General features: G+C 37.9%; 1 protein-coding gene across 2 annotated transcripts in view; it reads right to left on the bottom strand.

Moving 5' to 3' along the window:
* Positions 1-21556, bottom strand: part of CHD1 (chromodomain helicase DNA binding protein 1) — a 64603-nt gene that overhangs the window by 41442 nt on the left and 1605 nt on the right. For both annotated transcript variants that reach the window (XM_063319455.1, XM_063319456.1), the window contains exons 2-4: positions 20625-20829; positions 1678-1882; positions 525-629 (exon numbers count right to left, since the gene is read on the bottom strand). In XM_063319455.1, coding sequence (XP_063175525.1) covers positions 525-629; positions 1678-1882; positions 20625-20677 — 363 coding nt within the window. In that variant the 5' untranslated portion in view covers positions 20678-20829. The remainder of the gene's footprint in view (positions 1-524; positions 630-1677; positions 1883-20624; positions 20830-21556) is intronic.

The raw sequence follows: 21556 nt of genomic DNA, 5'->3' as shown, positions 1-21556 counted from the left end.
CTTTAGCATATGATTTAGGTTTTAAAATACCTAGAATACAGATGTAGTTCTAAAAATACAAGAATTCTTTTGTAGTAAATGTTAAAAAAATGGAATGGCAAAAATGAAGTTTTCTACTCCACACGGAATTTTTGAAAACCACAGCAGCTTTACACAGAAGCAAGCTGAAAGAGTCTTTTAGCATTTTTAACTATCTTTACAAAACTCAAGAAGCCAAAAATACAATGCAAGTCAGTACTATGTGGCCTGAAAATTTTGTCCACACATCAGAGAATATCTACCTAAAAATACCACATAATCAAGGCTGCTATAATTTTGGCACAGCTCACTTGAAAACAAGTAACTAGAGATATTTTTACTTTTCCTTATGAAAATGTCAGTTATTTGAATGTTCCTTTTATAGACTAAAACCAGACTTCTACGCATACTTAGAGAATATAACTTGACTCTACGTAATTTTATTCTAACACGAGACGATGAGACAGGCATGTTTATGTTTTAAAAACCTAAATTACGTCATTCACCTCTTCTGAGCCACTGTCTGATGAGGCTGCCTTTTGTTGTTGCTGTTGCTTCTTTAGCACTGCTGATCTTTGCACAGCAAGTATACTTGGACTAGACTTCCAAAACTGAACAGGAAAAGAGATGCAAGCATTAGTTAAACATACTGAAAATCTCCAGTTTACCACATATTTACGTTTCCTGAATAGCATAGCTATTAAGACTGATCTTAATTTTACCAATTAAAAAAAATTCACTACGAAATACTGCATGTACTAATAATATCAGATAGCATTTTGAAGTAGTAAGATTTCTGCAAAACCAAATGTTAGATAATAACTGCCAGAAGAATTTCTACAGCACTTATAACAATAGTTGTGCAGGTTTAAGGTAAAACATTTGTAATAAATTATTATTATTTATAAAATATGTATTTTTAAGGTAAAACATTTATAAAGTAAATTTTGAAGCTGACCCAGATAAATCTTTTCAGACCACTTAGATGATATATTTTTGTTTCATACAGTACTACTGAAGTACATGAGCAAAAATGTAACAGAGAATCCTTAACAGTCTTAAATTCTTGAAGTAACTAATATATGACTACCTTGCATAAATAACGTCTCCAATTAAGTCCATATAACACAGGAGAGTGCAGGTATTTTGACCCATGGGATTTAAGAGATTTCTAAACACCACTTTTCCCTGCATTTCGCTAACTTATTGATAAAGAAAGACAGCTGTACGTAAGCTTGAAATTTTTATACAATCATTTACTGATACAAGGAAACAACAGATTAGAGAAATAATGTAAAAAAAAAGAAGAATTTCAGAAATAACAATACGTGTGCCTTTGTCTTCCACAAGTTCCAGTAAATTAGTGCATGCTTCAGTATGATGAAATTTAGGTAAGCACTTAACTCAAAATACTTACAAACTTGAGAATTTTAAAAGCATCAATTCAAGTACTTATCCTCGATAAACTTAGCCCAACTTTTAAGACAGCTAAGCACATGCACTCACTAAGCCAACCGAGTTAAAATCTAATTAAAAACACTTAATTGCCTCTTTTTATTTTTTTTTTTTTAAATTAAAACTGCTCTTGAAACTAACCGCACAGAAAGATTTTTTAAATAATTTTTTCCCCCACAATGGGTTTATTTATGTTTTGTTTACCTCGGATCCATCAACTTTTGGTGGTTTTGCTTGAATTTGTTTCTTCTCTCTAGACGTGTCAGACTCTGATTCTGACTGAGTGCCTGACTCTGAACCAGAGTCAGAGTCACTGCTGCCTGACTGGCTGCTGCTTCCGTCACTACTGCTTCCAGAGCTTGAACCAGATCCAGAACCTGATGCTGACCCGGAATCATCATCTGATTGGCTGCAATGAAAAGTCAGGAGGATATTACACAATTGCCAAGGTAACAAGATTAAAAGAAAAAAAAATTGCCTTAGCTTCACCTATAAATCAGTTGTTAAGTCAGACCAGACAAATGAGCAGCACACAAATGGATGCAGTTGATTAAATAAGTTGAGATTAATAAAGTTAAAAATAAACAAGAAATGAGAATTCAGAGTGTAATCAGATACTCTTTGAGAGGCCTAAAAAAAGCAAGAACGTTCAAATTAATATGGAGCAGTAAAGTAAGGGAAATAGAAGTGGTACAAACAGTTCTTACCCACACAAACTTTCCACCCCCATGCGCTCTGAAACCTTTGTTTAGCTCCATCAAACCACATGTATACATACACACCTCTTAACAGTTAAGGCTACTCCACAAAGACCTGTCCAACTAAAATATAAAAGACTGTTTTCCATCTTTATAGATAAGCAGTACTCCTTAAAAAAAATAATAATTTAGAAGCACATCTCTCTCTCTCTGAACAAAAAAAAAAAAAAAAAAGCTATGCAGACCGCATTTTTCTGTTACAATAAGAGAAGCAAAATTCCCTGTGCAAACAACTCTGAATTTGTCACTGGCATATACTTGAGCTGACAATATCCACCCGTATATTAATTTTACAACAGATTTAACATACTTAGAAAGCACAATAATTAAAGACAAATATTTATTTCATGACCATCCAAAGACTTCGAAAAATGTGGTTTTCTACAACAACTGAGCTGAGTTAAAACTTTAGTAAGACTCCTCATTAGGTTAATATTACTATATTTCAAAGATATCATGAGAAAAAAACCATCAGAATCACACTATCACAGGAGAAAGTATTTTCAAATTATGTACACATTGACTGCAAACTCTTAAAAGACAGAGAAAACATGAAGCCATAATTGAAAATGAAAAAATGAAAGGCTGGTATCCAAATCTAGCAGATCTTTGCCAGGACCATTCATCTGGCTGACAAGGCAGGGGGTGGGGGGGAGTGTAGAGGGCAGATTCATCGTTCTCTGCCCCAGAACATACTTAACTGGCAACTTTTTAAAATCACAAAACAAAACAAAAATCACTTCCCTCTTTCTGCTTTTGCTGACACCAACAGAACTGTACCCGTAGAGAAGAAATAAAGCTATTCCTAAACAAACTCCTGTAGAACGTACCTCAATCAGCAACTGTCAACTTTGAAAGAAAGAGAAACAAGACCATGGTGAAGCTTCCTTATTCTGAAGGGGGAGACACAGAGACACGCACCGCCTGCTAGGTTTCCTTGCACCTGCCGAGAAGAAAACTGGGAAGCAAAAAGACTGCTCCCAAACTTCCTATTTATGTCATCAAAGGCTTACTTCCGGCACGGTGCTGGCCTTACTTCAGGCAGGCTTGCCAAATAAAGCAGGGCACCAATTACAGAATAGAACTGGAGTTTAAACTGTTTACCATAAATTAATGGCACTCTATGATGATCTTCCAATGCTACGTTAATTGTAATAGTGTTCTTGAACACAAATATTGTCTTATATTTAATGCTGGGTAAATCAGACCATTATAAAAAAACCCAGCATTTCTCAGCCATAAGTGCCATAAGTAAATGTCAGAAGGACTGTGGAAGTCAGCACTAACTATAAATGAAGAGAAATGGAAGAAGACTTAGCACAGAGAGATCTTGAGACACAAGTAAATACCAGCCAGACAAGTCCCAGCGACAAAAAGCCACGATAAAGCTGTAAATACTACATAACCTTGGAGGAGGGAAGGGAATAAAATACTTCCATGCAGGACAAGGCTTGCTCAAAGAGGGCAATAATAATGTGGATTACCAAATCTAAAAAAAGATGCAAACCACTAAGCCATAAGGATGGCAATTAAGTTAGCTTTCCATACAGTAGCAAAATATTTCATACTCACCGATATAGTGTTAAGCATAGGTTCAATTGCCCATAGAGCCAGGGGCAACCAAAACAAAGTACCTCTTTTCTAAGGCAGCATGGGGGAACTGACACTGGAATAAGCCATCTTGGTCAAACAACTTGCCAACGTTAAGAAAAACATGTAAACCAGCTACAGGAGACAGTGGTGGAGAGATGACAGGGAAAAAAATTAATCCCGTTTACTTAGGTAAGTAAGCAAAAGTCACATCAGTTAGATTCACAGTTGATGGGAAATTTTACGTGGTCTGATGTTCTTCACCACAGGAATTAAGTGATAAATTCAAAAACAAAGGGACTAGGAAAGGAGAAAAAAAAGTCTAGTAGAGAATGCTAGTAGCTCTGGAGCTGGATGCAAAAATCCCAACTAATTCCACATCTTTTTCTTTACGAAGAGACCATCTAGCTATCAAGTAAGGTCTCCATTAAATAATAACAACCTGTCAACAGATGTGGATCATAGACTATTCACTATTCAGACAAAACACATAACTCTTTGCCTTGCCTGCTAGCTCTCAACAAAGCTGGGAGACTGGGAATGTATTCCCATTAGGCTTACAAGCAGGACCAGCAAAGTAAGAGCTATTTCATAATGCCTGCTTCTCACAACAAACTGGCCTGATTTGGACACGAGCAGACTAATACAACCTAATTCCATATCAACTAACAGTTACATCTAACAAGAGTAAAAATTTTAAAGGCAATATTCAACTACCTTACTAATAAATACAAAACAAACCTGCCGATAGAAGTGCAAGGGATGGGCAGAGAAAGGAAGGAAATTACAAGACACAAGAAGAAAGAACAAATAATAATGTTCAGCACAACTGACTTAAGGCTGCCCTAAGGATACCAGGTACGAAGGACAATGCAGGATCACTACCGTCTACTAACAGCGAATCGGTACATAGAACAAAGAAAAACAACATTTAAAGGCATAGCATCAATAATGTCTTATTAAGTTTTCTTATCCCTCAGTGTTAAATCAGCACAAGAAAATTGGAAAAGACAAACTGAGTAGCAGCAAGCAGTTTTGAAACTAGGGAAACATTTATCAAATCTTAAGGTGCTATGGCAATATTCATACATGCTTAAAACCAGTTTGAAATTAACTAGTAAAAAGCACTATAGGAGTTCAAGCACACAAGACTAGTCTGTGTTGGGCAGAGCTTATTTCAAGTCTCATCATCCACATTAATACAGATGTGTGAAACTACACTAGAGTTTCTGCCTATGTACTTCCTTATGTGCACCACGTGCTCCCAGAGGTCTTGCAACTACAGTACACACAAAAAACCCAGGCAAGATTAACAGATATGACTTCTTTTCTACTGAATTGTGAAGAACTCTCCTGTTCACTGGCCATGGGACTAGTAACTGACAGGCTCTGAGGACTACCAATGCATGTTTATTTCATCATGTCCTTTCATACCATGTTTCAACCTGAGGTTCCGCAGAATGTTGACTTGGAGGCACAACCTCTGCTAAGACAGTACTATAACCCAGAAACCTAAAGCTCTCATTTGCAAAGGAGGTAGGAAATGACGCAATAAATTAGTAAGTTCTGCATAAACGTATGCAATAAAGACACATCGCAGATTGGTGAGACAGTACTAAGCACCACTTCGTGACACGTAAATCCCCAACAGCTGTAACAGTCTGCACATCAAAGGACTCTCCTCTGAGAAATTTAAAGGATTTAAATCAATAGTAACAGTGATGTTACTGTTAACCTGAGGCAAATCACACACCATACAGTAAGAGCTACAGGTTAACTGCTCAGTTTTCAGTGTAAAAAATATTTTCAAAGTTAGAGAGAAAATTGGTATTTTTCTTTTTACCACTTAAGTCACTGCACTCCAAGATCCAAACCAGAACATGTTTATGCCGGTATCAAAATACCATGCTTCTGGGTGCAGACTTATGTCCTTGCTTTTCCTGCACTAGAAAAAAAAAAGTGTGATCTAGCACTTCTAATGATAATTTTCTTTCTTAATGTGTAACACTAATATATCATAATTTTAAACTATGACACTGATTTTTTTATTACTACCTAATTATAAGTGATTTTACACTAACAGATGTGTCATCATGAGAAGGCTGAAGAACACGGAACTTAGTTCAGCCATTCCCCCTACCAAAGTCACTGCCTCTGCTCTCAAAGAAACTATCTGGAAATGCCAGCAGTTAAAAGAAAACCTTTCTGTATCAACACCACAAACCCCTTCTATTGCCTAACAGGACCAGCTACCTATTCAAACAGAAACTGAATGGCAATTTTCAGCCTAATACTTATTTCTTAATTATTTTTAAAGGCAAACATCTACAAGGCAGACAGAAAGAAAGAATATATTTGATCACTAACTGGGGTTTTTCTTGGTTTTATTAATCTCTCACGGGAAACAGTTTTAGACTAGCATCAGACCAAACTACTAGCTTGCGAGACTACCAATCGACTTCTGATATAAAGGAGCACCTTATTTATTTTTTAAATAATACTTATAAGAAAGCAGCAGCAATAGAGTAAAAACATAGACCTATCTAACTTTTTCTAAAAACCAAGAAAGCCATCAAAATATGCAAAGACTTGTGTGGGAACAAAGGAAGAAGTGTTATGTAAAGAGAAGAATAAAAAAACTACCTTTCATCTCACAAGAAATAGAAAAGTAAAATGTTTCTGGGGCGTTTTCTAGCTATGTCTCTTAAGCAGTGTCCATAATGAAAAAATGTGGAGTACTAAAAATGAAGTCTTACTGGAAAACTACTATAGCAGTAGTTTTCAGTTTCAACTTCTATTCAGCATATATGACATAGCAAACTGCTGGTATACCAATTCAGCATCCAGAGACCAACCTTTTCCAGCACTTTGCCTCTGCAGATGTAAAATCGCTGGGACATTATCTGTACTTGGCTTGTTATTTCTGTGTTTCACATGTAGTGCTGACCGACACAAAATTTAACAATGAGCCACTGCTTCTCATCATCACATGAGCAGGACCCAGAGTCACCCTGCCTCAGGACTTAACTGAGAAACCTATCTCTGAAAGCCAGCCTCCCTGGTGAGAAAGACAATCCATACTTCTGCTAACTGATGTGAGGAATGCCAGAATTTAACTAGAGGCTTTACCATCCTGTAAGGAGCCAATCTTTTAGCTGCAGCATTACCCCTAAGGTGATCATTAAAGAGAAACATCTCCCCCCTCTCCTAGCCCCACCACACTTAATTGTCAAGACAAAACTACTGGCAGGCAAAGGCAGTTGACTCCAAAGAGGGGTGCGCACACCCAGGAGATGCACAAGAGAACCCATGGGGGGCATCTAAAGAAAATACTGGAACTTCTATTTAGATTTATTTTTAATCTAAAAAACCCACAAGAAACCAACCAAACAAAACCAAAACCACAACAAACCAACAACCCAGAAAAACACCCCAACAAATCAAATCACAAATTCAGCTCCACAAACATTTAACATATGGATTGACACAGGCAATCTCACTTAGTCTGTATTCCTGCGGGTCCTGTGTCACATATGGTACATGAAGTGTCCTGGGGGAAGTATGTGTTCCACAATGTGGAGGGGTGACTGCAACGCAAGCAGCATTCCTTCATTCCCTTTCTGTGCACCGTGACATACTGCCGTTTGCCTCTGCCCGGTTAGATGGATTTATGGATTATATTACTTAGTTTTAACCAAACTAACATTCACAAAATGGACAAGTGTTTTAAAAAACTCCTGCGAAGAAACAGTGGACTGAAGAGAATGCTAATACTGCAAGCGAACACCAAGAAAGTGTCTGAGCTGACTCTTCTATTCCTGTGCAAGCTCTTCATCAGCCACATGCAAGGTAAAAAACAATTACAATCTAATTGCATCTGACAAGAAGTTGGACAAAAAACCCCCGGATTATCAAAAGTATTTGCAATGTTATTTACATCCACTATTGTTAACAATTAACGTTGTCCTAAGTGCACACTGTGCCTTGAGATATTAGCTAATGGTAGTATGAAACCATCACGATCAGAAAGATATTTGAAAACTAACCATGCAGAACACAAAGACAAACCTCTATTTTTTTTCCAGCAATGTTTCAAGTCATGCAATACCCAATCCTGTACTTCACAAAATTTCACTAAATTTAATGATAAATGTTTAGAAGCCTCTTTTGAGGTTTGTTTACCTAAGAGCAAGGGACAAAAATGCCACATGCTATTGGAGAATTTACTTCTTGCTGCTGTAAAAATGGCTAAAACTATGCATGGAGAACAACAGTGACAAACTAAAGTGCATTTCTTGGTTAGCAAGCACTGTTGAAAGATGCATAGAAAACACTGGTGAAGATCTGAAGAAACGAGTATTAGAACAAATCATGCACTGTAGGAGGTTTGCTCCATGGTTGGATGAAAGGAAAGATGCTTCTGACACGTCCTAACTTATGGTATTTGCTAGATTATGTTTCATTGATGAAATACACGAAGAACTACTTTTTTGTGAACCCCTAAAGGAAAGATGTACCTGAAAATGGTAAGTTCTCAACATTAAAACAGAAAATTTACAGAAAAACTGTGCAAGTGTCACCACTGATGGAGTGGCTGCTTTGACTGGAATAAAAACCAGATTCTAGGAAGGCTCATAGAGACAGCACCACATATGAAATTCATCTACTTCATCAACTATAGGGAAGCTATTTGAGCAAACAATCTGGAGCTAGAAGTGTACAAAAAAGTGAAAAGATGTCACTGATGTAGTTAGTTTTATGAAAAGACCACCATTGAGTAGTAAAATTTTTACAATACTTTGTAATGAGATGGGGAGTGACCATAAGAATCTTTTGAACTAAGAGAGGTCCACTGCTTAAAAGCATTGTTGACCTTGAAGATTTGTTTTTGATGGAGTCTGGGGGTTTTGTTTGTTTGTTAAAAAAAAAAAAAAAAATAGACAAGTGTTACAAATTTGCTCACCTTTTCTGTGAAAACAAGTGGTCCCAGTAGTATGCTGCTTAGCTAGTATGCTAGCACATATTTTCAAAAAAATAAACAAACGCACTTAGTGTATCACTTCCAGGTGAAGGTGACATTTTAACAATGAGAAAGCAACTGCTTTTCAAAAGAAACTCATGCTATGGAGAGTGCATTTTGAAAACAGATATTTAGAAACGTTTCCATCATGATGAGATTTTATTGCCAAAAACAATGTCTGTCACCTATAAACGCTATCATATCTGTACAGTTAGAAAGCTGGAGACAGAAATTTCTAACCTGTTTAAAAATCGTCCAAAATCTTTCAGAGAGTTTTGAACCCATTTGTTAAAAACACAAATCTGCAATCCCTTCTGGTTAATTTGCAAGAACTGATTGACTCTAGGGCAGATGGAAATTTACTAGACAAATTTTAAGAAAAACCTTTGCATAATTAGTTGATGGGATTGAAAAAATTAGTATCATGATTTAGTAAGTGCAGTTAACAATACATTTCTTCCATTTGGATCCACGTATCTTTGTGAGGTATCTTTTTGAGCTATGCTGGTTATTGAAACTAAATACCAAAATAAACTGAACTTAGACCCATACCTTCAAACCACTGTATCACAAAGTGTTAAACCAAAATTTAATAAATAAGAATATTCGTAAGAATTTTTTTAGTAAGTGCAAAAAGGAGTTTTGCCATTAACAAAGTATTTTTAAATATTATTTAATCTTTATCTCATCCTTTTAAAATTTCTGTTTCTTGTGAATGTTTTATAATGTAGGTATTAGTACAGCAGTACATGTATATAATTTATAAATGAACTATACCTACATTGGAGGTGCATGCTCAAATATTGACAATGTGCGAACAAAAATTTTGGAGACCACTGCACTAAGGGATTAAAAAAACATAAGGGAGAGAAGTCTTCCTTTCTCCCTCACCCAGCAAGCCTTGGCTGTTAAAAATGAACATAAATCTCTAATCCCTTTCACAGGATTACCTATGACCCCTTCCACATAAACAGTAATTCAGATTAAATCCTAGTATTCTGGGTGCTAACCCTAAAAGTGAAAGTAGAATTATTGAAGAAAAGGTACACACATTTGCACACACATGCATTCAAGAAGAAAATTTACATCTATTATCTCCTCACAGACAGAGAGAACTTAGGAACAAGGAACTTAAAAATTTCCCCTTAACTGCTCCTATCCTTTGCTCTGAGGTTCGGCAATTTTCACACAATTAAAACAAAAGTAGAAGCAGCAGCTACCACACTTTGAAACACTCTCAAGTCCTCACCAATACATTCACGTGCTGGGGAGGGTTCTGCAACAGTAACTTCTGACCTTGTTACTGCTGCCCTCTCCAATCCCCTCTATGGTACCAGCACCATCCATAGAGGGAACAGATCTGGCTTTTTAAAACAGCCTCTGTTTTCGTAAACATGCTAAGGGATGGATGAAGTGGAACAAGCAAGCAGGAGTGAACAGGCAGCATTTCTTAAGACTGCTGCCCTAAAACGTAAGTATAACATAGTGCAAATCAATACAGAATTTAGAAAAAAAAATACATTTCAAATGAAAAAGGTGGTTTTGGTAGTTTTCAATTTTAGTACATGCACATTCCACACTGCATCATGACATACCACAAGCCAAATTTCCCACTGCTTGATGTGCTACATGGTGTAGTACCTTCTTCCCTTCCCATGGAGCATGGCATTGCCAATGTGACTAAGAAAAATGGCAACAGCATACAGAACTCCTATTACACTGCAATGCCTACCAGCATCACATGACACACAAGTTTCATACAGACTTCCAGTAGCTTAGATGACATTTTCTTGATCTGCTGAAATGGATACCCTAACAGCCAGCTATAACAAGGCATAAACAATCCTCATCAGCTTGAGAGGTCTACAAGCTTTCCAGAGCTGGAAGACAAGTAACCTCTTATTTTCACAACTTATATCAGCCGAATCCCAGAAAAGGTTTTCTTTTCCTTGAAGTGGAAAAGGAAAGGAGACAAAAATCTAAGACAAAAATGTGTAGTTTCTAAAAACAAGCAATGGAAGCTACCATTGCACACCAAATGATAAGTGAGAGTATTTCACACTGTACTAAAACTTGACTTTTTAAATAGTTGCTACATAAAAGACAAACCCCCCTGTCCGATAGCAAGACAGTTTACTTGCATTGAAGAAACAGAACCTAAGTTCTGCAATACAGATGTTAAAACATAAATTCAGGGAGATAATAGCTATGAGGTAGTCATAACACCCGTGATCACTTTCTTTGTCACTCTCTTCACCTATTGGGTTCTTTAATTTTCCCTGCAGCTTTTGCAGCATAGTCTATAAGCAATTCCTTCTCTAGATGAAGACCTTTAAGTATTATCTGATGTAGTCTAGCTAGGGTCCATAATTTGACTAACTGTTCTTGCAATAAGTAATGCCCATTCGTCCAAAGTAGCACCACTGACCTCCACAAAATTAATTACCTGAACGGGCACTACTAATTAGTGAGATTCTGGTATTCTACCTCTAGGGGAGGATACAAGGAACATTAAATATTTCCTCGACCAAGGACTGGAATAATGTCACCATTACCTGTCACCTGCTGTCTAATGCTGTTACATAAATATTATCTCAGGAACAGCAATTCTGGTCCCCTGCTCTTCAGAGCTCCCCTTACAGAAAAGGAGAGGCAAAGTGCATTATTTCTCACCACTTTCTCTTCTCATACAGGCCAGGGTCATTGCCTTTGGCTAAGATGCTTTTATTGGAAAAAGTTCAGCAAAAGGAAAAAGTGGACACCACACCCACCACACTGTGGACACGAGGTAGAGTAAGAGAGATGGTTTGGGTATAACTTAATGAGTCTTTTGCCGGTGCATCTGCATCATCTTTTCTCCTTCTTCCAAAAGAGCCTGATTAAAATTGGAAAGTAAGAGAAAATCTCCACTATTTTCAGGCAACTAGCATAAATTAGGACCTTCCTGTCTTTCCCTCACTCTTTCCAAACACAGTCAAGATAGTCGTTCTGCAGGCAATCCAGGGGTGCAGCCCAACTTCTTAATTCAACACTTCTGGTAGAAAAGTCATACATACCTTAAACATAACCAGAGAACCAGTCAGCATATAATATTTCATTCTTGGTTAACTATTCATCTGTGTTTGTCAAATTTACCTATTTCACCATGGCACACTATGTCTTCCCTTCGCTCTGGCCCTGTACTGCTAACCTCTCCTCTTCTAACCAGCTCTATTTTGCGGTCTAACTTGCTTTTTTCCCTACCTTCTTCGCTGATGAGCGGACTTCCAAGAAATCAAATGCCAACAGAAGTCATAAACACTATCTAGAATAGGAAATGTAGGCAGAAACAACAGGGCAAAGCAAGTTAAGCTACATAATAGAGGTGTTGTTAATGTAATGTGTACAGAAATACAATATTTGCTAACATTAACTGCTGAAGAACATTTGTGCTCTTCTAGGCACTTAACTCCATCACTCAAAATGGAATTCCTGCTTTTTTAAGTCCCTCTTTGGTGTGGTTTTGGCTGGATTGGCCAATCAGAACAACAGATGGCCCTCCCCCCCCCCCCCCCCCCCCAGAGAGGAGAGAAGGAGATAAGGAGATTTACGAGTTTAGAAAAAGAACACTTTAATGAAAATGTTAATAAATAAGAAAATAGTAAATAATAATAGAATAATAAAAATTAAAGAAAAAGTATACAATATACAAGGGCAAGTGTAGGGTGCTGCACCTGGGGAGGAATAACCCCATGCACCAGTACAGGTTGGGGGCTGACCTGCTGGAGAGCAGCTCAGTGGAAAGACACCTGGGAGTCCTGGTGGACAACAGGATGACCATGAGCCAGCAATGTGCCCTCGTGGCCAAGAAGGCCAATGGCATCCTGGAGTGCATCAAGAAGAGTGTGGCCAGCAGGTTGAGGAAGGTCATCCTCCTCCTCTACTCTGCCCTGGTGAGGCCACATCTAGAGTACTGTGTCCAGTTCTGGGCTCCCCGGTTCAAGAAGGACAGGGAACTGCTGGAGAGGGTGCTGCAAAGGGCTACCAAGATGATTAAGGGGCTGGAACACCTCTCTTATGAAGAAAGGCTGACGGATTTGGGTCTCTTCAGTCTGGAAAAAAGATGGCTGAGGGGGGACCTTATCAAAACTTATAAATACTTAAAGGGTGGGTGTCAGGAGGATGGGGCCAGGCTCTTTTCAGTGGTGCCCAGTGACAGGACAAGAGGTAATGGGCACAAACTTGAGCATAGGAAGTTCCACCTAAACATGAGGAGGAACTTCTTTACTTTGAGGGTGGCAGAGCACTGGAAGAGGCTGCCCAGAGAGGTGGTGGAGTCTCCATCTCTGGAGACATTCAAAACCTGCCTGGACGCGTTCCTGTGCAACCTGCTCTGGGTGACCCTGCTCTGGCAGGGGGGTTGGACTAGATGATCTCCAGAGGTCCCTTCCAACCCTATGATTCTATATACAAAACCGTATCCAGCTCTCAGGATGATGATCGCGCCACCAGCAAACACAGGGAAAGTCCCAGACTGGAGTCAGCGACAGACAGGAGCTGAATTCTGGAATTAGAGTCAGGAATGCTCGGATAGGGATCAAAGGCAGATGAACAGACAGGGTCCCCCTCAGACGTCGGCCATTGAAGAAAAAGTGAGCCAGAGGCGCCTTGTACCTTTGATCCCTCAGCTTTTACACTGAGTATGATGCATATCGGATGGAATACCCTGTTGGTCAGTTCAGGGTCACCTGTCCCATCTGCTCCTCCCTGCAGGTGGGACCCCTCTACGCTTCTCCGCTTCCGACCCTCTAACGGGGCAAGCAGCGACATTAGCTGACCTTGGTTGTTATAGCAACAGGTATAAGCAAGAGCCTCTGTGCACACCATTCCTTGGTATAATCAGGTCTTACCACTCTGAGAGGGAACAGTTTCTGAACAACATGCTGTTACTTTCAGGCTTTAGTCAGTTAGAAGAGGCCCAGCTAAAAAGTAAAATTACAAAACAGAAAACTGGTTCTGTTTTACCTCAAACCAGGACATTCTTCTAAGGACATATCACAAAAGCCTTCTTCCCTCCTCCATCTCCAAGCGAATTATGTATATTACTTATTAAAAATAAATAAATAAACCAGTAAAATGAAAACAGCAGTATCCGTTTAGAGGTTCCTGAATAAGAAACCTTACTTTACATTCGCTGTACTTTGATCAACTGGGAAAAAAAAAATCCCAAACAAAAACACAAAACCCAAACAACAGAACAATAACCCAAAACTAAACAAAGACAGCAATACACAAGACTGTAGAAAACAGTGGACCATCATAAGAGTACAGAAATAGAAACAAACATGATGGATAAAGCAATAATGATTCAGTACTGTTAGAGTGAGACTACATCTCTATCATGCAAACAAACCACAGCAATGATGACAAAGTTAGCTGTCAATAATAACTTGCAGGAGCAGGAATGCAACAGTATATACTAAAAATTAGTAGCACGTTCTCATGATGTGATTTCTACATGAAAAAGTATAGTTTCATGCACATTGACAAACTGAATTGTGAAGGCTATAAAGAGAACCTTCTAGGATATGCAGTCAAGAAAACTCTCTCACCCCAAGCCCTTGAGTCAAGTAGTTCCATTTGTACAGCAGCACATGTCAAATCTGACTTGGTATGAAAGTTTGACACACTGAAGTGATTTGTCTGGGTTTTTTTTTTTTTTTTCTTTTTTTTTTTTTCTCCAAACACTGTCTCCATATACTCCCTACATATTCAAGACGAATTTATGCCCAAATGCAGTATTTATTTACAAACTACTCTGCAAGAAATGCAACATAGCTTAATGAAAGTACCAAAGGATATAATTTTTCGCATTTGTTTTTACTTTTTTTTTTCAGTCCCCCCAATAAATACCTACAAAATGAAATGGGAGAATGCTTTAAGGAGATGACAGGCTTAAAGACAGATCACCGAAACAGACTCAAAGCACGTATCCTGTCACAGAGTCATCAGTTCAGTAGTCTCAAGTTTAGCCTCACTAGCTTACCCCTTGAAACAAGGTGCCCCTTACAGGATCACACAATGAGGAACTAAGTCTGCTAACTGACACAAGGCACCAGGAAGAGAAATCCTTAGGATGAAAAGCTACACAAATCACATTGTGAAAGAAGTGATGGAGCACGTAGACTCCTGTATAAGGTATAGGTTAATAACAGATTCAAGAGCAAATAATTTCTCACCACTGATTTCAAGTGCATTCATTAGGCTAATCTTCTGTTTTAAGAACAGCAGGAAATAGAGTACAGATTTGAGCAAAATAAATTTCAACACACTTAAAAAAATAAAAAGATTACTTTCTGTAAGGTCTTTGAAAAGCATCTGAGATAACAGCAGACTGTTTGCTTTTGGGTGGTTTTTCTTGTTTTTAAAATAAACCAGAAGTTGAAGGAAGGCAAGTATTTGAATATGAAGATCCCATTCAAAATGTGCAGAAGTAACAGACACTAAATGCCAAACACTTAAAATTTAAAGTTCACAAGTAAGTTTCTTCAGGCAAATGCTATCTAAGAGTTTTTTAGTTTCATTTTTAAAGAAGTCTTAACTATTTAATTTTATTGAGATGCAGGTGGAAGATTTATCTTATTTATCACCACCACTAAAAAGCAGAGGGAACAAAGAGTATAAAGGTGTGGGTACCAAGTGTTATTTCCTGTCATTGGCTATCACAAAGCATGAACTCAACTGAATTTTCCTGATACGGGCTAACAACTCAAGAGAGATGCACTGTATTTCCAGTTGTCCAAACTAATATCTGCTGCCACTACTATAAACTTTCCCCAAAGCAAAGGTTTCAAAACTACGTTGATCATCTGCCAACTTTCATGACCCTATGAACCCCACTGCAAATCTTTATTTGAGAGCCACAAGTCACACAACTTAAGAGCGCAAAGGAGTTCCAGAAATCCTTCACAGGCAGGAGGCACCAGTGGTTCTCCAGGGGTCTACTACTCTATTGTGCGATATGACCATCTGTTGACATGCAGCTGGTTCCAGGGGCAACACAATGATGTCTTTACCAGAAACTCCTTGAGGATCATCAGCAAAAGAGTATTAAATGGAATATAATTAAAAAAAAAAATCAAAACACTGGAGGGGTCACATCTGGACAGGTCCAGTGTATACACTGCCTGTATCACAAAACTTTGCTGTCTTGAGGAATGTGAAAAGCTTGCATCAGATAAAATTTTGAAACTCTCAGAATGACGGAGGTGAATCTAAAATACGCGGAAGAGGTATTTGCCAGCCAGGTAAATGATCCCGGGTTAGACTGGGATCTGGAAAAACTCAGCAGGAGTCCCAAAGCCAAACTAGAGACCACATGCACAATGAAAGCCGAATCACGAATTTGTAATTTCTTCTTTCAGCTGGAAAGGTCTCTAGACAAAAAACACTCTGGTTCTGATGCATATTCCATCTGAACTCTTCCAAAAAGAAGTGAAAAGATGCTTTTAACTTGTATCGAGACACCCTGTCATACTTCAGTACGCTTAATTCTGTAAGAAATTATTCCTGATAAAACAGCAATTTACTAACCAAAGAGAAGATTACTGCTACCAGAAGTGAAGAGCCTGCTTTATCTACTAGCCATTCACAGTAAATTCTACCAGCAGTTTCCTTTACCATTCAGGTACTTTTGTTGATCTGAGAATTCCTATGCATTAACATATGAGTATGTATCTACATATGTATATGCTCTCTCATGCTACATACACGCATTTTTATTAATATTATCTATTAAATTTCTTACAAAAAGAAGCCAGTGCATGGGAATAATTCTACAAATATGCTTGGGGAATCTCTGTTAACTCCCACTTAGATTTCTTGAAAGTGAGAACCAGAAGTTGTGGCTTCCAATTCATCTTTTTTACCTCCTACAAAAGGTATGAATTTATACAGTAAATTGAAGCCTGGTGACAAAGTCTTTGCTTAACTACTTTTTGCAGTCCACAAGCTACTGAATCCACAAAGCAATTAAACCCAGTGAAATTACTATCTCCCATTAACATCAGCTTTCAAGTGTGTAAAGAATGGTACGAGCCTTTGGTGTAAGCAGCTGCTTTCTGCTTACTGCAAAAACTGGAGTACAATACATTCCAGCCAGCTACTTTTCAGTTAAGCTGCACTGAGCACATCCCTTTTTACCAACAGAGAAGGAAGGTTTGCAAAGTCCTGCACCTTGTTCTGCAGGAAACATAGGAAGAGCGAAGAGATGGGAAATCAGATTGTTATTCAATTAGCACCAATGTTTCACTTCTGCTGTCCCTGTTCTACCTGGAGCTTGTCTTGCAGTTCAGGTATAACTGCCCTTCCTTGATGATTAAGCTTTCTTATTACTATCTAACCAGAATGTATTTACTTACATTCAAGTTTGCAACAGAACGCTTTCAAGAACACTACAAAAAGATGCTTTGCTTGACTCCACAGTCAGCTTCTCAGAGTATTGCTACAGACTTTGTGTCTGCACTCACTTGCTGTCCAGATAAACAATATCTGTGATACTTACCTTGAGCTACTTAAAAATATTCCAGAGTAGTGATTTCAAGCAAACAAGAAGCTGGAGAGTAGACTCCACTGTAATTATTACACAGTAATCAGAACATCGAGCAACAGGATTAGGAAATAGTGTTTATGCTGGTCCACAATTTCCATCATGCTTGGTTCTAGTACTGATTTGTAGTTTCAGACTTTGCTGAAACAGGGAAGGAAAATCCAAACACTGCGTCCAGTTATTCAATCATGAAAATACAAGAGATGCACTTCTCTACCTGTAGCAAAACAGAACTCCAGGCTCAACACCTGCAGCAAGGGAAAGTTGTCTGCTTATCTACCAGACAGATGAATAGATGCAATGCTGGAAAGGAGTGCAGGAGCATGGCACATCGGCCATTCCTTTCACACACTTCAGAAATAATTCACCTTCACAGCCAGTTAGAGGGAGTAAAGGACAGCTACAATTCCTTACAACAATGCTGAGCAGTGCATAAAATCGAAGGTTTATGATTAGTCCCTTTTCCAGCCCCTCCTACTGCTGAGAAGACTACAGTCTTTCCACAACTTTTTCAAGTCATGGTGTTTCCATAAAACAAGCCAACGCAGTATGCATGAGGCCTATGTATATTTCTAAATCCAGCCCTGATCCACTGCTTCTCTTACTTTGTAAAGTAATGATGGCTGCTCCCCTGCATCAGGCTATATTTAATTGTTATCAAGAGTATCACTCCAGAAGGACAGCCATGGAAGTTTTCACCAGTCATCAAAGGGAAACGAATGGTTTTACTGCATTTGTTAAGTGTCATATTCGTAAAGTGACACAAATTTTCAAAGATTTCTTGTAGTTATCATCAATGCTGCTGTTTAGATTATCACTGTACTCACCTTCATGTCTTCTTCTTTTCTACCAACTATTAAGAATCTGAACTTGTCTGCAATTTATTCCCAGCAGCAATTCTCAATTGCTTTCCTCATTTGTTCCACTTCCCTCCCTAGCATTCTGAATGGAAAGAGACCACTAGAAGCTTAGTAAACATATTTTGTTACTGATATTTACTTCCATTCTGTAAAGTTCACATTTCCAGATTTGAAGTCTAACTACAGGAACACTTCCCAAGTTACACTTAGCTAATCTGTCTGCAGTTGCAGCTTTCTAGGCAACTCCCCTCCGAGTAAAAGCCATCTAGAGTTCTGAAAACTTACAAAGAAGAAAAAAAAAAAAGATGGGGAAAAAAAAGACTAAACAACAGGTGAAAGTCATATAAAGATGACACTCCTTTTGCAATAATTATTTTAAATAATGGAACTAGGCTACACTGAAGAGAGTTCCATCATTTAAAATGGAAAGCTTTCACCTTCCATTTACATGGCAATGTAAATGCCAAAATGATAACACATGGCAAACATGAATATAAGCTGTGAATTAGGCGATGGGGTTAATGACTGATACAAAACTAGAAAAAAAAAGTTTTTAGCATTTTAAAACTTTTTAAAGCTTTCAGATGTGCTCAGCGGGACATTTAAGATGAAGGACAAGGCCTCACTTCACAGGTAAGTATCAAGTTTTGAGTATTATACAACCTCCTGATATTTACTTTTAATAAAGTTGCTGGGAACTTCACTATGTTTAGGTTATGAATTGCTACAGCTTTTAAATAACTTTGATATGCTTATATTTATGGGCAGTTACAGTTCGATACAAAGTTGTCTTCCCACATATCTTTAGTAAGGTGGGTTGTTTCGAGCAGTAAGAAAATTCACACACAAAAATCATCAGACTTGTCCCTGGTGAGTTTATGCTTGTTAGAGGTCTTGTAGTTTAGAAGACTGGCCTTGCTCACACAACGTTATTTGTTCAAGTTTCTCTTCTTACCTGAAGAGACTTTTTTTTAGTTTGTTTTTTTTTAAACAACCAGGAATATTTTTGCCCTTACTAGAAGAAACTCCCTATTTGTTTGCTAACTGGAACAGTACCGACTTTATTGTAAGCAGAAATCTTCAAAAATGATTATGTATATTCACAAGATTGGAAGTTTACCGTCCTTCTAGGACACTCCTCTATGTAAGAGGAAGCTCGACATAAAAATACACAAAAGTTATTAAAGTTTCTTTAGTTTTACTGTTCATAGATTTCCTTGTGATTTGCACCTAAAGTCATTTAAACGCTTCTCTCTTCCCCTTCTTCCCACATTGTTACACGCAAGCTTAATGGCCAGCACGTGTTGACTGATCAGCTGGCAATTATATTCTTCTTGCGTATCTTCACTGGAGGCAATAATTTAGATCTCTCTCTACCCAACTGGAACTTTCCATGAAGTCTGCAGAACATAGTTTTCTTTATGACCCTCTAGCTGACAGAATCAGCTAACTGGTTCAACAGGCTGTGAGAGGCAGAATGACAGATGGGGAGACTAACAGCACAGTCACAACCACCTCTTGGAAGAGAAGTCTAAAACCACTTTTTATTTGAAAGCTTACTTTGACTTCTTAAACCTTCAGCATTCATCATATTTCTGGTTTTAGAAATCTAAGCTTTCTAGCACAGAAGGGACTTCTTGAACTTAGCAGTGTTCTAGCAAGAGAACTTAATTCCACTCCTACAAATTGGCTGTCATTCTGTATGGATGCAGGGAAGTTCTAATCTGTCTCTCCCATACGTGGGAACACTCCGCACATACCAGAAGCATTCAACATGAGAGGACTGATTTTTTTTTTTAATTAAAAAAACAGCTGGAAAACTGTACTTTCACTTCAGAAAACAAATACAAACTTAACACTTTCAGTTATACTGCTCTGACAGCTCCAAAGAAGGAAGAAACATGAAGTACTCTATATCCTGCTCCACCCTAGCTAGGGTTTTATACAACACATATTATGCATATGTGCCTTCCACTTCATAGACAGCAGCTTTGTTTTAACATTCTAATCCAATGTTTCAACTTATGACACTTCAGACATTTTTTTTTTTTCCCTCTCAAAAGACTAATACTATTCTGTTGGATGCTGATGCGGTTTTAGTAATACACCTTACGTAATAAAGCTTAAATAGTAAAGATCACTACAATTCTTAGCTGAAGCAATGTGAATGTAACAAGCAGATTAAGCACCTGTAAGGAAGTACGTCTAGTCCTCCTAACTACGGTCTGCTTGCCGACCAGGAAGCTTTGTCACCAAGTTCAAATATAAAGCAGTTTTAGTAAACAAAATATAGGAGAATACACAGTCAAGAATAACTGAAATGAGCTGTTGCTTACCTTGACTCTGCACTACTGTTTCTTATGCTTTCTTCATCACTGTGCCCATTCATTGTAAATTTTAAGAAGTTTAAAAGATAAATAAAAGTCCACTCAGGTTACAAGGTGGATATCAAGAATCCACTTCTTGGTATTCTGTATCTTTTCCAGGTGATGTGTTTGCTCTAGTGTTCTCTGCAGGTATTCAAGATTGCTCCCAAAATACCTAAAATAATAAAGGAAAACATTGACACAATTTTAAAGTAAGTTTGTAACTAAAAAGATACCAAGAATAATGTGGTCTTTCACTAACACTGAAAGGGGGCATCATCTTTGATGTCACATTTTCAACTGTAAAATAGCTTTTTGTGTGTTATCTTTTAATGACTGATCATTTTATCACCATTTTCTTCTCTGAAAAAAAAAAATTTAAAATCTTTCCTGATGTCTGTGAAAACTAGAAAAAGTTCCTCTCAAGAGAAGAACAGGTCTTTTTAGTAGTTACAGTTTAAAAAAAAATGAAAGAACTAAATGTAATACACAAAATGCATGAAAGTAAAGACTGTCTAGCTTTTTGTTCAACTGCAGTGGGGTCCCAGCATACAGGATATTATGCTTCTTTATGCAACTTTTCATTGACGGTGTTATAAAGATGGAAAATTCTGATGAACCACTAGCTGCAGAATAGGAAATGTTACGGAAATTACGTTATTTTTAGTACTGTAGGGTGAGGAGAACAGTTTACTGCATGTCTGCACTATACCCCATGGTTTAACTTCTGCCATAGTACTGACTTCAGGACAAAGTAGATCAAAATTTTAAAGAAAAATTGCCTACCTGAACATGTAGGTAAAAACCAAGATATTAATGTTCTGCTAAGTAAAATGTATTTCATGCACAAAACGTAGTGGAAGTACTTCCACGTACACACATAATGCTTACATCCAGTTGTG

Source organism: Chroicocephalus ridibundus, chromosome Z (genome assembly GCF_963924245.1).
Source record: "Chroicocephalus ridibundus chromosome Z, bChrRid1.1, whole genome shotgun sequence".
NCBI lineage: Eukaryota > Metazoa > Chordata > Aves > Charadriiformes > Laridae > Chroicocephalus > Chroicocephalus ridibundus.
The sequence above is the reverse complement of the archived record's forward strand: the minus strand, read 5'-3'. Positions and strand labels throughout refer to the sequence as shown.